Genomic DNA, 18,300 nt, shown 5'->3' on the forward strand with positions numbered 1-18,300 from the left:
ATATATATATATATATATATATATATATGTAATCATGCATGTGGGGAATACTTTTGTTAAATGGCTAGGGGGTCAAGCAGGACAAATCGTATGATAATGACAGGAAGCTATTTAAAAACAAACGACAGGTTAGTTCTTGTTTACGGTTTTATTAAAATGCATTTTCGCAAAATGTCCCGACAGGAAAGACTCTTAGTTCCACAAACTGCTGAGACCGCGGAGTCTACGTATACCAAACATTGAGCACAATTTGGGTGAGAGAAATTCGGTGAGCAAAATTCTGCGACGTCAGCAGAATATTGTCCACAAACTCAGACAAGGAATCATCATACCAGTTTGGGGAATATTATTTGCTCTTTCAAATTTCGCCAATGCCCTACTTTTATGTTACCGATATTAGTCGAAAAAATCGAGAAATTCGGAGCAGTGTGTATGGTTTTTCTAGCACAGTTGGTGGTATATGGCCTGTTAATATGCATCTATCAACTGATTGAACATGTAGAATAAATACAACTCATTGTTTCTCTGTGCTGAATATGCTCAAACATCAAAGTACTGAATATGGTAATTAATGGATTGACAGTATGTGAAAATATGGCAAGGTTATTATTTTAGTCTTCTTAGTGTATACTTTTTTTTGTTTTTTTGTGGTATTCATGACAGCTGATCTTCCGTGGAATTCCGTCCTGCTATTGGTCAGAACAAGAAATCAATTTTTCATAAAGTCTTTATTGTGTATCACCAGACATTGTTATCTTTTTATCTGCCAGTAATTTAAGAACTTATTATATATGTAAATGAAATTAAAAAAGAGAACAGCAAAAGTACTGTATTCGGTCTAATTAGGACAAAAACAATTGTGTGGTAGCTAGGGTAGGTAGAATTTTTTTCCATAGGGCATCATTTTTTTGTGCCAGTTTGCTGTTTACTTAACAAAACCCATGTTCACTGTGATATGGCCTAAAAAAAACAAGGTCTGTTTCAGGTAACGAGCTAGAAAAAAATAGGTAGGGTAGGTCAGATTTCTTTTTTTTTGCATTCAAACAATTTCGACAAGTTGAAATACAATTTGCTGAAAAAATATAATTAGCATGAATATATCTGGGTCTTTATTCAATACCCAAATATTAATTGAATTTATATTTTGAGATGATAAATCTTTATATTGGTCAAAATTGCTCACATGAGCAACTGATATTAGTTACATTTGTAGTTTCAAATTAATGACACCACCAAGATATCAAGTATCATACTCAATGGATCTTGTTGATCTCAGAATTCAAAAACAGCCATTGAGGACAATTGTTGATATCTAGTTCAACTGAGGCCAACTAAATAGAATGTGGAAAAAGACAAGTTTCAAAGATGTTCAAGTTTTATTCAAGTTTCCATGTTCAATGTTCATTTATTTTCCATAGTGTCTCGTGCAGCATGGGAGATACCCTTCACTGGTGCATGCAGCTCATCTTTCCTTGATACAAAATGTATACCTGCTGCATTCTTCACGTCCGAACTGTAAACAAATATTAAATTGACCTACAACTTGCGAGTGTGTTGTTTTTAGGATATAAAAAATATATAATTATGCTATTCTAATTTTTTACAGTTGTATAAAATCAATTAAAAAAAGACTATTTATAACATTTATTGTTATAAAACACACCGTTTTTATATTAAAATAAAGTTTGTAAATATATATAGGTACACATAAATACGTCAAATTCCCGGAATAACGAAGCCTACTTAATCTTATAATTGGACAAAATAATTTGTAGGCACTTTATATTAAAATTTAATGGATTGTCAAATTCAGTTACAAATTAAAAGTAACTCATTTATATTTCCTGAATACAGGTAAAAAATAAATACCGAACGTTATTTATAAGAGCGTCATAGTTTATACACGTACTTTGAGGTTTTGATCAATGGTAGAGACTTTTTCTTAGTCGAAGCAGACATCAGTACTTAGAATGGATTTTTCGTCTCTGGCGATGCGGGTTCTGTGCATTTATCAAGTCCCGAACACATCGTGCTGTCCGGCTCAGGGACACAAGTGAACTTTATGAATTTAGTCCCAAATGAATTGACAACGCTCGGCACGGGCGATTTGAACATCGAGTCCGTGTTTCCGATTTTTGTTCACGGCCCATGTTCGTTCTCTGCTAACGCAAACTCACAGAACGATTGTCCCGTACATGCGTACAAATCTTCTAAATCCTCAAAAGTTTCAGTTGTTAGAGAAATAAACGACCTCGATGTCCGAACATTGTGCTTTGAACATACATTTTTTATCGCACAAACGACGGCCGCACTTGCACTGGAGGCGGCCATTTTGGAATCTAAAAATAGGTAAAATGGTGGCACGTGATGTGGTATGCGATCGCTGATTGGCTAAAAGACGTATCATCGACCACACGTTTCCAAACATCATCGGAAGTCGGGACGAAACGAAACGTCATCATCAAATACATGTAGCAAGTTTTTTTTTTTTTTTTTTAAATTTAAACTGTGTAATAAATTAAAATCTTATATATGTTGAAAAAAAAATTAGGATCAGGACGTATTTTTAGGTAGGGTCGGGTTACCGGAAACACACCACTTTTTTTTAGGCCTATTTACAGTGAAGTCTTCCTGATGTGCCAAAAATCAGGACGATAAACTCAGTGTCATTGATGTCTTCTTGAAATCTTGTGTAATTTTGTACTATTTTTTTATGTTTGGTCAAAAAAAGTTTAGGGTAGGATATTAAATTTAGATAAAGCGGGGTTATTGGAACCTCACACATATTTTTGTTATTTGGTCTTTAATGTACATATGTGTACTGGCACTGCCTGTGGCCACACTAAGCGACTAGTGTACAATTACCAATATTGCAATTTTTTGTCTATTTGAGATTGCTTCTAAATGAGCAAATACAGTGAATTATATTTCAAAGAATTTATCCCTAATTAATCCTCACATTTATCATGTAACTACTAACTAGTATGTAGTTTTATTGACTGTCCTAGTTTTTATTAACAGCCTATTTCAGTTCCCAGATAGGATTTTAGAATGTCTATTTCAGTGGAAAATAAAAGACAAATTTAAAGTGCACACAACACAGACCATACAGATTTTGTTCTTCAGTCCTACCCATGGCACTGTGCATAAGCCTAAAAGCATATATGTTTTAATAAAACATTACTTCTACAAAATTGTGAATATTTCAACAGGATTAGGCCACCCATTCTTAATATGATGACAGGTGTGCATGAGAAAAAAAGTTGAAAAAAAACCCTTTATTTTCTTCTAGGCCTCGCTGACTGTTCTGAGTAATGTAATTATTGTAAAAGGTTGCGTTGAAAACACCCTGTCAATAAAGCCTCAGAGTAAATACTGTTTGATTACTCTGCATAATACCAACTTGCTAATGCCAGGCTTTATGAAATATGATGAGAATAATTATATATTCAATATTAATATGACTAGTAACTATGTATATTGAAATTGTACAGTTAGACAAAAAAACATTCATACTCAAAAAATCACTGTCATAACATTAATTCAACAAATATTTAATATTGCTTTTAATAGCATAATCAATCCATATAGATTGGGTGAAAGTGGAGAAAAAGGTACCGTATTCTTTCAGATCAATCCATGTCCCTCAATTACAAGCTAACCACCCCTATGCTCAATAATAATTTGACCCTGTCTTGAACACTTGTAGGCTAGCCTGTCTTTATTTTTGAGGCAATCTGATAATACACCTGGGTCTTGGGGCAATTAACTGATTTGCTGTCATTACTATCAGTGTGAGTACACCCCATAATTACTCAGAAAGACAGATCCTTACTTTTTACAACTCCAGGATTTTCTGAAAATGCTCGGATAAATCACACTTACTGCGGTTTTACTTAACGGGACATCTCTATTGTGAACTCACTTCTAACCTTGTATATATCCTTTTTATAGGCTGGTATAGACCCTGAACCACAATTAGATCGAAGGAGAAGAAAAAATAGTTTCTCTGATGATGATGCTGCACAGATTCAGAAGTAAGTAATTTTTTTTAAGCTTTCTGCCAAGTGATTATTATGTGTACTATACAACTGTGTACTAACTGATTACTAGTATATTGAATCGTAGAGTGTTTAACGCATTGCTGGTTTTTCCATTCATTCTGGCTATCCATGGAAGCTTTCAGCAGGCAGTGCGTCAAATGTAACCTTTATCCCAAGCTGATTTTGAAGTTATTTTGATTGTATTCCTATATCCTATATACACCAAATGAATGGAATTTTCTGCTCACCTACAGCTCAATTAAATGGTATGCCTATAAGGTGTTGGTCCTGAAATGATCTCTTAATTTGACAATGGCCTCATAAAAAGTGTTCAGATTCATTACCTTTGTGTTGTTCACTGCATATGTTTGTATAACGGCGATGCGAAAGTTTGGATTTAAAAGTCTGTAAAAGCAGTAGTGATTTTTGATACACTGTGTTGTGTGTTTCATTCATTGAATGATCCTATCATTTGCTTGTATATAGATACCAGCATGGTTAGCTTTATGTCTACTAAACAAATACTGCTACAATTGTGTCCAATTACGAACCTGGTGTTGTGTTTGCTACATTTATTGTCTCTTAACTGCTACCTTAGAACTCAATAGAGTAAACAATCACCCTGCTTACTACATAGCCGTCATATTAGACAATAACTATGTTGCCATAGTAATGACAATGCCTTGTCTTTATATCTTGGTTACACTCTGCTATAAAAATCACAAATTCAACCAGATGAAATGGTTGTCATAGTTACTAGCATTTAATGTGAATTTAAATTTAAATGGTTTTTAAAGTTTACTTGATCATTGAGTATATTTGAGAAACCATTCTTTAATTGCATCATTTTGGCTAATGGCTATGATTTATTTATCAGTTAAGTTTTTCTCATTTAGAATTACTACCCCCCTCTATAATAATGGTGGAATCCATTGAATTACATTCAGAGGTTGCCCTTATTACTGATAATGTATACAGTTTGCACTCAATAAACATGCAAATGGTGTTGCTTTACAAATTGATAGCTTTACTCAGGGCTTTCCACTGACATTGTTTTATTGAACTCACAATACAAAGCTTTAATGCTAACCATTCCAATTAAAGTAATGTCTCATTCTATTTAGGCTTTATCTTGGCGAAATTAATCCTTAGCAACTGCCATACACCTTCAGACACTGTGTTTAATTTGCACACCTACTGTAAAATACTTTATTTTTGCTTGGAATAAATTTTTGCTGAAGGAATGATTCAGTGAAAATAAAAACCAGCGAATATAACTTTTTTTTTATATTTTACATTCAACTCATCAAAAGTATGTGAAAATAAATTTCATACAATACACCCAAAACGTCTTTTTAGTGAAAATTAATTCCAGCTAAAATAAATTATTTTACAGTAGATAGATAGATAGATAGATAGAATTTTTTTTTTATTTGGAACATACCAATGAAATCTTGAGTAAAGTCCAAAAATAACGATAACAAAACAAAACATTCAGAACAACAAAAACTTACAGTATTAAAACATATCAAGAATATAGAAAATAAGTTTTGCAAAAATGCTAAGAATGAAAAAATCATTACTTGAAACAATAATAGGAAATAATTCATTCATGCTAAAATCTTCCAGCTTTGGGGCATAGATGTATAAAGCTGCAAGGAATCTAGATCTTTGTTCTTTGATTTGCCAATTATTACCGTAAAATCTGTATTAGAAGCCGCATCCCTAATAGAAGTCGCACCCATTCTTTTTGAATAATTGAGAATCAAAAAATCATCATTTCTCATATGTGTAGATGCTCTAATAGAAGCCGCATCCCCTCTGTTGCTTTGTACCATTTTAATAGAAGCCGCAGCTTCTAATACAGATTTTACAGTACAATATAAAATGTAATGTTTCTCATCCCCTACTTCATTGCATTCATGGAGATTACATAGCCTGTTTTCCTTCAAAATGCCTTTATGTCTACCGGATTCAATGGGAAGAAAATGTGCAGAAGTTCTAAATTTAGTATAAGCTATTCTATGATTTTTATTTTTAATTTTTTCCAAATAATGTTCAAATTCAAAATTTTCTTTAGCACACTTGTAAAAGTCAAGCTTACAATTGTTCAACAAATTGTTTTTCCACTTCATACGGTACAAACATTTGAGCTTCTCTTTAAAAATATCACAAAAATTGTTCTGATGTGGGTCTGAATTAGTTAGATCTGTTATGACTAGTAATTTTTGTATAAAGTTAAGCCATGGGTCATGCACAAGAGTTTTGGATTCTTCATAGGCTGCATCAATGATAGAATTGTTTTTTTTTTACATACTAGTCTTTGATAATATTTCATAACTGAAACACAGATATCCAATATAAGTGGATATTGACCTAATTCACCTCTACATGGGTCATTAGATGCCTTCCTGTGCACACCCAGAACTCTTTTACAGAATTTAATATGAAGTTTTTCTGGAATTAATTTATCTGAGAAAAGTTTTGTTTCAAAATTGCAATTGTCAACTGTACATTTATTTTTACCAGACCCCTTGTAGATGTTCAGCATAACCCCTCCCCACACATCAGCCCCATATAAAGCTGTGGGTTTGATAATAGAGTTAAATAGATTTTTAGCCAGACTAACAGAATAACATTCCTCACTGATCCAAAGCATTTTGTACATCTTGAACAGTGCTTTCTGTGCTTTGTCTTGTAGCCTAGACATAGCATTATGAAACTTACCATTTGTTTGAAAAACAATAAACAGTATATAAACACCGGTAAATACCAGCACTCGCACACACAGGCATCAGTTTGAAGGTGAAACAACATTTTATACTATACTAGTAGTTCATAACTCGGGTGGGGGTTGGGTGTGGGGGTGGGTGTAGGGATGTGGGTGGGTGTTGTCAGTCGTAAGCACTTCTTTCTTTCTCTCTGTTTTTGAAAATTACAAATCCTGAGAAATTTTTTGCAAAAACATAGTTTTGTAAAAGTCACTGTAACTGCCCTGACTCTGAGAACTTAAGTGAAAATATTCCATCCTACAATATTTTCTGCTTTTCTTTAGTTCATGAAATTCATGCAAATTTATTGCAAAATTCAAAAGATTTGTAGATCAGCTATTTTTGGAATGCATTATTATAGCATGTGTCTCAAGCAGTTCCCTACTTCCTTTCTTATAAAATTTAAAAAGAAAATACAGACATACTGATTAACCCTAATTGTCACTTATCAGTAATGGCGCCCCCAATTGTCAGGTCATATCCTTCATCACAATAGTATCAGTGGCTGTGCTTTTATACAATACGGCACAGATTCTTGCCCATACATGTAGCTGGTATCTATACAACTAATTACTTTTAACTTCTTTTTCCAGTTAAATTTATAAAACTATTATTATTATTATTATGATTATAAATTAAGTAATTATGGTAGTCATTAATTTTTCAATGATTGTCCATAAAATGCTGTCAAAATTTATCATTTTAATTGCTGTGTTGCATATAGAACTGTACGTACCATGAGTCATACCATGAGTCGAGTCAGTTATATACAATGTTAGTTGATAAACTATTACCTACACACCCTTGGGAGTGAAGGTCTGCCAATGTCAGAGATAATGAAATTTACTTATGCTCTGACTAAATCACCCTCAGTTGTGAGAATTGAGTTTTTCTACTGCATGGATAATTGAACGCACTGAATCCATTCATGCGTTCAAGAAATAAAACCTTATAACAACCAAACAAGCAGAGTATAAATGGCTAGTTTTTGTTAGAGCACTTCTTTTCAAATTGAACAATAATTGGGAAGTTGATAAATATTCAGACATTCATAGCGTTGTTCTCAATGGGCACTGTCGCACATCAATTACTTGCGCTGTAAATAAGACATACAGCCTTACAGTTAGATAACAACCGCTACTCATCAAGCTGGTAAGTACGTGAAATCTGTATCTCGCTTTCTTCTCTTAAAATAAACCAAACATTGTTTAAATTGAGCAGTCATACCTAGAGTATAGCTATTTCCTCCTGGATTTAAATCACTACATTTCTACAGTCTTATTTACTGTCACAATCAATTTTTGTTCAATCATGAAACATACTTAATGGTTGTGCTTTACACATTCCTTGGACGTGTAAAGAAACCGACTTCATAGATTGATTGGATATAATTCTCAATGTTCACCAGTCATACCCACAGTGATGATATAAAATAGGATAGGATAGGATATATAATCCCCTAAATAATCATTTATTTTTCAATGTTGTTAATGGACTTTTTATGGGTGCTACTCAACAATTGCCTTTATTATGTCTTGTTTATGTTCTGCCTGCATTTTCTTGATCAACATAACATGGTAATCAAGCCAAAAATGTGCCAGTTCACAAGGTACAAATATTGAAGTATGTAAAGAGCAGTCTCATATTTAGCTCTATTGGAACAGTTGAAACTTATAGCATAAGGCCAAAAAAAAAATTGTTTTGTTGCCCTCAGCGACCGGCCGAAAAATATGAAATATCGGGTTGCGTTTTTTTTTTATTTAATAGGCCTAAATATTAAAAACTCACCATTTTAAGCAGTAAAAAAGTGTTTCCTCTAAAAGTTAACGATCCTGGACTGTTGTTTGATCTCCAGGGTCCCCGGGGGGATAAGTGGCGACTTTGAACCTCGGGTTGATCTGTATTTAAATAAAAAAACTTTGATTTGACTTTGATTTTTGTGTTTAATATCTTGCATGCATTTGATTGATTCCCATATACATGGACTATTTACGATAACCCCAGTTTTCAAAAGTTTAAAAAAAAAAAAAAATCTACCGACAGACCAATTTTTAAATTTTCTGACTTGAGGACAACATAAGTTTTTTTGGCCTAAGGTGTTTCCCTCACTGAATACAATTTACAAAGAATGATCATGTATATCAGTATGCTGTTCACAACATACTACCATGAACGAAAAGCAAGTGAGTTCATGGCCAATCAAATCACGTTTGAAGGGTTTTTACGCAACATTTGGCATTAATTGCTCAGATGAACTTTCATAAAATAGTTCTGTATTGATAAATCCACTTGATATTTCAAAGATTTTGATCAAAATTTGTAATTTTAGATCAAATGGTACTGTACACAATACCCTATTGGATTCCTTTTGTATATATAAATTCGCCTGTGTGAGAAAAAATAATAATCTCTCAATGAAAAAAATTCATGGGCTAATTTCTTTTAAACTTGGTATTTACATTACGCATAGCTGATTACTGATGCATGTCATTTAGTTTTGTTTTTTGATATTCTTTCTCAGATTATTATTTTACAGATTATGTTTTGTATTTTGTACAATGCAAGACATATTATGGGTTGTATGTTTTCTTCACTTATTTTGGGATTTTGATGGCAGCCATTTTTGTGAATAAACTAAAATCACACAATTGTAGCACATCATCATCTGTTTCAGCATAGACCCTCTGGTTTCACTGGTGTTGCTAGGACGATTTTGTTCAAACTTGGTATGAACATCACATGTGATTGAATACTAATGCAAGTCAATTTGTATTGTGATTTGATTTAAAATGGTTGCCTGGTAACCATATAGGTTTTATTTTTATGTGTCCTTAACCAATTCTTAGGATGTAATTTTTGTTGAAAGTAGGTGCAAAAACAAGTGATAAACTTTTCACCACCAAACTTTCTTGCCCAAATCTGTCTGCACATTTTTTCTAAATTCTTCAATATTCTTCAAAGCTTTTGGACTCACAGTTACGGACTAGTTGTCGAAAATAACATTTTTTATCAAAAATAACAAAAATATTGACTAAAAATTCAAATTTGCATATTTTGAGACGAATTTAACAAATCTGACAGAGGACTTACTCAAGTACCTTTGGTACAAATATGAATGTAATTGGTCAAGTACTTTTGAAGAAGAAGTCGTTTAAAGGAAAACTTCACGGAGGACGCAGGACGGACAACGCCGAAGAGACCCCCATACCAACAGCTCCGCTGGGTCATCTGCAATGACAGCGGAGCTAATAGTAAAAGTGGATATGTTTGAATGTATTGTATGAAAAATTTTTGATAAAAAATGTTATTTTCGACAACTTGTCCGTAACCGTGAGTCCAAATGCTCTGATATTTGCAGCAATGGTACTCGGGGTGGTCCTCTGTCAGATTTGTTAAATTTGTGTCAAAATATGCAAATTTGGATTTTTAGTGAATATTTTTGTCATTTATGGTAAAAAATGTTATTTTCGACAACTAGTCTGAAACCGTCAACCACAATGCCACTGAGTTCTTGTTCCATGATAATGAAGACAGCGGAGCTATTTCGACCGTCAGGTCGCCGCTTGTTCATAATATTTAAGGCTAATTACATGTGTATTTCATTTTTAAGGACAGGGACTGTGACATGTAAATCTAAAAAATGGTAAAAAAAAATAATTAAATTTTCATGAAAAATCAAAATATTGCTTCGATGGCATTTTAAAAATAGAAATAAAAAATGCTTGTACATAAATTGACCATAAACTTTTTCATTTTTCTTTTTGCCTATTCTATGCTTGTTTCTATTTTATTTGTAGTCAGTATACACAATAAGTAAAATTTTAATGTTTATGATGACAGCGAATGTGATTTTTAGTTTATATTGGAAATGCACTTTTAAAGGAGCAAATATAGTATCGTAATTGTGCTTAAAATAGTGTTGAGTTTACTTTGTAGGCTGTAATTTACAAGTCATTATGTCGCCGGGTATTCTGTCACTTCTCATCAAATACGACTAATACTTAGATTAAAACTAGTAGAATAAATTGCCACAATTTATATCATGTCTAGCCTGCTGGAACATTTCAGATCACAAATATCAAATTAAATGTTCCATGAAAAAAAAAATCTGGTTGTATGACTACCCAAATTTTGTTGATTTGTAAAATAGGACTAATATTTTTTTGTGTGAGCGTGAACTATAAAAAATATAGTAATTATTGAATTAATTATATACCCTATATATAAAAATTTTTTTTTCACTTAATAATTTTGTCAGTTATAATGCAGTTATAGTTGCCATGGTAGCAGCAGATATTTTCACAAAAATAAATTTAATTTTTAATAGCTGTTGACTGTGAATCTTTTCAAATACACACTTAGGTTGTCATGGCAATATAAATGTTCCATTAATGTTGATAGAGATAAATTACCTTGAGTGTCTGTTATTAGAGTTGATGATGCGATAGGTTGATATATACTAGACTATATAACACTATTCGTTCTGGACTGTTTAATGATGGCATGTCAATTGCCATTTGTCGCTGATTATTTATGCAAAAGGCAGCCACATTCTTAGGATTAATTTTGCTTGTCAGTATATACTCATCAATCTAGTTTCTATCTTTAAACAGTTGACTTAAGTGGTCTACCGAGGTCATGTGGGTCAGCTTTTAAATCCAAAATAATACTACAGTAAATACATTGTATGTAGGACTTGAATATTTTGGATTTGTTGGTTCGTTTATTATTTGGTAGTGTTTATAATTACAGTACATCATACTGTGTATTGTAGAAGTGAGGGATTTGACACTGATTTATTGTCCACTGTTATCTAATAAAAGACAGGTATAAATAAATCATTTCAATGGGGGTACTTCTGTCACATTTTTTATTGTCAAGTGACAAGGACAAGTGTATTGGTGTGCTCAGCCTGCAGTGTGCTGTGATGATTGACTCTGCGGGATAAGTGCAATTAATGTGGCTGCTTGCTTTCAAGAGTGATGTTTTGAAAGTTCTATAGATATGTGTACACTATGTTGATGTGTGTGTGCAACTATAAGGTATATAGCAACAATATCATTCAAATAACCATCAAAGTGGACTTAAAACTGTTGTTGAGTGCAAGTAAAAAATCTGTTCCCAGATTGGCTTCTATAATAAGTGTCTGCTCTTATATGAAGTTATGATATAATAATGGGACAAAATGAAAGGTAGGAACACTGATCTGTACCACTATGTGTTTTCTTGAAACTTTTATACATTGCCTTTTTTCATCACTGTAAAATACTTTATTTTAGCTGGAATGAATTTTCACTGAAAAGACATTTTGGCTGTTTCGTATGAACTTTATTTTCACAGTTTTTTGTTGAATTTAATGTAAATTAGCTGATTACTAATGTGCATAATATAGTAAGTTTTGTGCTTTGATTTTCTTTCTCTTTCTCAGATACACTTTTACAGATTATTGTTATATATTTGGTACAAGACAAGACATATTTTCGTTGCTTTCGCTAGATTTTATTTTCACTGATCCATTCCTTCAGTGAAAATAAATTGCAAGCAAAAATAAAATGATTTGCAGTATTAAAAATGGCATATATACAACCCCTACCTTCAAATTGGGATGCCGAACACCACATATTGTGGTGATATCGTGCTCAGAAAAGAAGTTCAATTCTATACGCTAATTCTTTTTTTTTATTTGGTTGATTTGATAGCAATGATATAAAAAGGGTTATGTCACAGCACACCCAAACACTTGAAAATCTCAACACCTCAGATAAATCGTATGTCACAGCACATCCAAACACTTGAAGATCTCAACACCTCAGATAAATCATATGTCACAGCACATCCAAACACTTGAAGATCTCAACACCTCAGATAAATCATATGTCACAGCACATCCAAACACTTGAAGATCTCAACACCTCAGATAAATCATATGTCACAGCACACCCAAACACTTGAAGATCTCAACACCTCAGATAAATCATATGTCACAGCACACCCAAACACTTGAAGATCTCAACACCTCAGATAAATCATATGTCACAGCACATCCAAACACTTGAAGATCTCAACACCTCAGATAAATCATATGTCACAGCACATCCAAACACTTGAAGATCTCAACACCTCAGATAAATCATATGTCACAGCACATCCAAACACTTGAAGATCTCAACACCTCAGATAAATCATATGTCACAGCACATCCAAACACTTGAAGATCTCAACACCTCAGATAAATCATATGTCACAGCACACCCAAACACTTGAAGATCTCAACACCTCAGATAAATCATATGTCACAGCACATCCAAACACTTGAAGATCTCAACACCTCAGATAAATCATATGTCACAGCACATCCAAACACTTGAAGATCTCAACACCTCAGATAAATCATATGTCACAGCACATCCAAACACTTGAAGATCTCAACACCTCAGATAAATCATATGTCACAGCACATCCAAACACTTGAAGATCTCAACACCTCAGATAAATCATATGTCACAGCACATCCAAACACTTGAAGATCTCAACACCTCAGATAAATCATATGTCACAGCACATCCAAACACTTGAAAATCTCAACACCTCAGATAAATCATATGTCACAGCACATCCAAACACTTGAAGATCTCAACACCTCAGATAAATCATATGTCACAGCACATCCAAACACTTGAAGATCTCAACACCTCAGATAAATCATATGTCACAGCACATCCAAACACTTGAAGATCTCAACACCTCAGATAAATCATATGTCACAGCACACCCAAACACTTGAAAATCTCGATCAACAACTTAAATAAATCATATGTCACACACACCCAAACACTGAACACATATCACAAGAATTGATAAAAACACCTTAGATAAATCTAAGATAAATGTGATATTTCTGACATTAAAACATGCTTGACAGATCAATGATAATTTACACATTAAATTGTTAAATGATAAAGAAATGCATTGTTTACTGCCCCCCGAACTTCCATCTATTTACTACTTGTACTAAGAATGACAATATAACCACAGCAAGTATTGTTGCATTACCAAGCATAGATTTACGTATTGTGAGCGAGTGTGTATGTGTACACATATAGGTTATCTTCGTTTTTTCAGCGTATTGATTATATGTTGTATATAATACATAATAGTGGTATAGGTTTATCAGCAACCCCAGTTTACTATTGGTATTGTTGTTGGTGTTGTGACTACAATAATGCACAAATGCTAGTAAAAACAATTTTTCAAACTAAACTTTGATTGAATCTGTTGCTTTTCTTTGGTTTGTAAGTGAAATTGTGAAACAAAAATTCAGAATTACTAGCATGTTTTGTGCACTTTTGTGCATTTATAAATATAATAATGCCTCCCATTATTGTATTATATGTAAAGTTTTACTGAAGGTAATATTTAAATTGGATTCTAAATCTTTTAAAAATCACAATCTAAAAGCTAAATTGGATCTGATCTGACCTGATAGGTGTTCAAAAGTTGAGAAAATTGTTGGGTTATTGCCCAAGTTTGAGTTTTGGAATATGAAACATTGAAACAATTAAGAATCAATAAAAAAAATAAGAAAATGTTCTCTGTCAAGTTCAATGACCTAGAACTGTGCTTTATGCCTAATCCATTTAATGAGGTATTAGTTTGTAAACAAGTCAATAAAAAGAATATGATACCTAGAAATAATAACAACTATTTGTCTAATAATAATATTATCATTATGTTTATGACTTTTTATACATGATCATACAGTGTAATTCGTATGACAATTTTACTTCTGTGTAATATAGGAATGACTTCCCTTTATTGAGTGTAGGTTGCTAGGGTAATGGTACAGTCTGCTCAACTATGCCTCTATCTCATTATTGTGACCAAACTGATCAACTGGCCTAGATATTCTGTGCACGGTTTCCTTCATGCATGCTTGGTGATTCCCTGGTGGCAACCTGTTAACACTGTTGTTATTGCTTCAAGCTTGATTAAACACAATGAAAGCAGCTTCAATTCGCTATATCTAAAGTGTACTTTTCCCAAACACAATGCAAAGTAAATTGCCACAGCTGAGCCTTTGGCATGCTTGGGGCATAATACCAAAACAACTTTACTGTTAGGCTTTAGTCTCTCAAGTGGAAATGCTCTTTAATTCATTCTTGAAGCTTCAATGCATTCTTCTGGAACATCGCCCTCTAGTGGCAACCACACTGTTGTTTATAGACACCATGGTAACAGTGACATTTTTTTTTTTGTGGTATGGCAATAGTCATTATGGGATCATTATGGTACTATACTTCTATCTTAGTTTTGTCTGCCTTATATTGTACCAGTACATTGAATTTGAATTCAAAGTTTTTATATTAAAGTTTCTACATGTATTGTAATAGAATCTAAAGATTACCTACTTAGTAGCAGCAATCACCCTTGTATTGTGAGTAGTTGAAATTCATGTCTTACCTTACGGTGTTCTTGTGTATCAAAACAAATATTCAGATAACCATGAATTTTACGCTTAAAAATATATGGCTGAAAACCATAAACGGCAATGTTTAAGCCATCTAACATTGATTTCTATGGAGAAAAGATCTCTTCATATCTGAAAATATTATTTGGTGAATTATATTGAAAAAATAGTATGTTTTTATAGATGAGTGTTGTCACAAATTTTTGAAAGATTCTGGACATTACTATTTATTTTCCATGAAATAATTACATGAATTACATGGGAATTGTTTGAAAAATTCTAATAGTTGGCATTTTTTCACACGATTTTCTCTGAAAACCATGATTTGTACTGGGCGAAAACATGCAAAAGGCTATGGCATATATTCAAGTCTTTACTCAAATAGCACTTTTGAAACACAATATTGTGATAACTTTTTTACTTTAATAGATACCCATGAACAACCTTAAAATGCAGCAGATATTTGTAGTCCTCTAAATGACCTCTAGCCCATGGTTGCTTTTTACAGTATTATACCTCATAAGTATTGACAGGCGCCCTCATATGGTCTAATAAAGAAAACTCCTCAATGACTAACAAAAGTATTTTTTTGTCACATTATTCCTCAACTGTTACATTGTTTTTTTGCCTGGCTATTCACATTTTTGCTTTTTGAATATTATTCAAATATTATTTTTGTTTTTTAAATATTATTTAAAAAAAAAGGCTTATGTCTAAGTTTAACTTAAATAATACTTAAGTAATTACAAGAAACTGTAATATTCAAATCTGTCATTGCTCTATTATTGGTAAAATTGAAATCTGTGTTATAATATTGATTTATTTCATTAAAAAGTGTGCCTAATATAACCTTTTGGTATTGGTAATATGAAACCTCGCAAACATTTTTTTTGTTTTCAATGAGAATTAAAATGATCCAATGTGATGGCAGGTAGTAATAGTTGAACTGATTATTGATTTGTCTATATGTACAAGAGTTTTTAGTCATTAGTCTCTAGGATACCAACATCAAATACTGAAATGGATTACATTTAACTGGTCTATCAAGAGAAAACTATGCTTCTGTGCAGTCAGTCATACTAAATTATATACCTTAAGAAAGATGGGTGTGCTTTTATGCCATTAGTCTAATTAGGTGTGCTTTACCTTTGGTTAATACTCTATTTATTGATATGCTAATTAATGGATTTTAGGATTGAATATGATTATTGCGCTAATTAGGAAGAATGAAATAACTTAAAAGTTAAATTATAAAATATAGTACTGCATTTGCTCCATTAAAAACATATTTTTCAATAGAATTGCATGTAAGCTGCAACAGTTGTATTTATTGTACACTTGATAATTAAAATACAACTTATTTTGATTAGGATATTTAATAATAATAATACTACTAATAATAAATACTTTATTGAAATCATATCCTCCAGATAAAAATACAATAAAGTTTGTAAAGTTTGAGCCCCCCAAAAAATTATAACTTGAGAAATAATAAATATTTTTGTAAGCTACTAATAGTTCAAATATGGAAATTATAATTAATAAGTTGCCTGCTGAAAGCTTCCACATATAGCTGTGATATGAAAGAAAATATAATGGTGAACATGAACTGGTGCAGCAATATATATATTAGATAATATTTGGTAATCGTTGTCCTAAGTAACTATTAAAAATAGCTAGACGCTTTGAGCAATGGTTCTTTATCGATAGCATAGAAGTAAATGTTTTATGGTTTTTATGGTTCTTTCAGAAAATTAGAAAACAGAAATTCTGTTTTAGTATTTCAGATCCGTTGTTTCACTTATATCACCCCCTCAGGATATCACTTCACTGTAGGTTTAAAAAAAAATGTTGTGGGTAAAGGAAAAAAGCAGAAAAATTTAAAATTATCAAGTCTAAATGTCAGTAAAATATTTGCCATATATGGTCCTAAGATTTCAAGTAGGGAGAAATGGAATTTCAAATAAAAGTGCAGTAAATATATTACCCCCCCCCCCCACAGTGTTGAATGGTATACTGGTAATTCACCCATTATATTGTAATTATAAGATATACTACTCCAAACACTTAATGGTTCCTCTTCCACTTAAACTCTTGCCTAAGTGGTCTCAAGTAGTATAATTTTATAATTTTGTCACACTTGAGTGATAAACCTGACATAGCAATTAACATTTCCAGGTTGTAAAATGCATCAGTGATTAATTCTTTAATTTAGAAAATTCAAGATTAAAATTAAAATTTTCTATTCAATCATTTATAGCATTATCAAATTATATTCCATATACATTTTTTGTAATAGCTTCTTTCCCTGCTTTTATGAATAACTGATACATGAACTTGAAGCAGCTTTACTTCGCTTTGTGAAAAAAAGTTTTTTTTTTTGAATTTCACCATTATGTTTTTAATGAGTTGGCTAGTTGATTAATCCATCTTAACAACATCATCCTAGTTTGTCATATTGGCATTTGCAGTGATTTATGCCCACTGAGGCACTCCTAGTGATGGGTGCTTTATTAGCAGAAAGAACCAATTAGGCTACAGATAAAAGCCCCCTGGTTGATTTTTATAGGCGCTGCACTGTGCATGTCAAGAAAAGCCTATCAATAAAATGTTGTTATTGCATACTGGCTAGTCTGTGTTTAGAGTCGGCAAGCAGCAGGGATGCTTATACAAGTGAATGCTACATCTGTGGGCTGTACATGTCAACAAGGTTACCCACTCTGTTTTGTGTTTGTATCACATCAAATGCTGGTACATGATTCTGGAAACTATACAGGAAAACTTTTAGGCTGTGTTTTTTAACTTGAATCTCATGGATGACTACAATCTCAGGTTTGTTGTGTATTTTTATTAGAGATGTTTAGTACTATATTTGTTAGTTTTAGTCGTTTTAATGTGATCCGCTGCAGGCTATAATAGCTGAGACAACACAATTAATAAAATAAACCAAATACATGTAATATGCTTTAATAAAGTTGTCTGAGCATTCTAACCACCCTTCTTCATTAATTTACTAGAC

The 18,300-nt window shown here is 32.4% G+C and overlaps 1 protein-coding gene across 2 annotated transcripts in view; it reads left to right on the forward strand.

Moving 5' to 3' along the window:
• Window positions 1-18,300, forward strand: part of LOC102808087 (cilia- and flagella-associated protein 337-like) — a 57,850-nt gene that overhangs the window by 7,723 nt on the left and 31,827 nt on the right. The window contains exon 2 of one of the 2 annotated variants that reach the window (XM_085502051.1): window positions 3,955-4,037. In XM_085502051.1, coding sequence (XP_085358177.1) covers window positions 3,955-4,037 — 83 coding nt within the window. Of the gene's footprint in view, window positions 1-3,954; window positions 4,038-7,882; window positions 7,967-18,300 lie in introns of those variants that run through there. The other variant, XM_085502052.1, reaches the window with a different exon arrangement.

Source organism: Saccoglossus kowalevskii, chromosome 8, assembly GCF_978046115.1.
Source record: "Saccoglossus kowalevskii chromosome 8, keSacKowa6.1, whole genome shotgun sequence".
NCBI lineage: Eukaryota > Metazoa > Hemichordata > Enteropneusta > Harrimaniidae > Saccoglossus > Saccoglossus kowalevskii.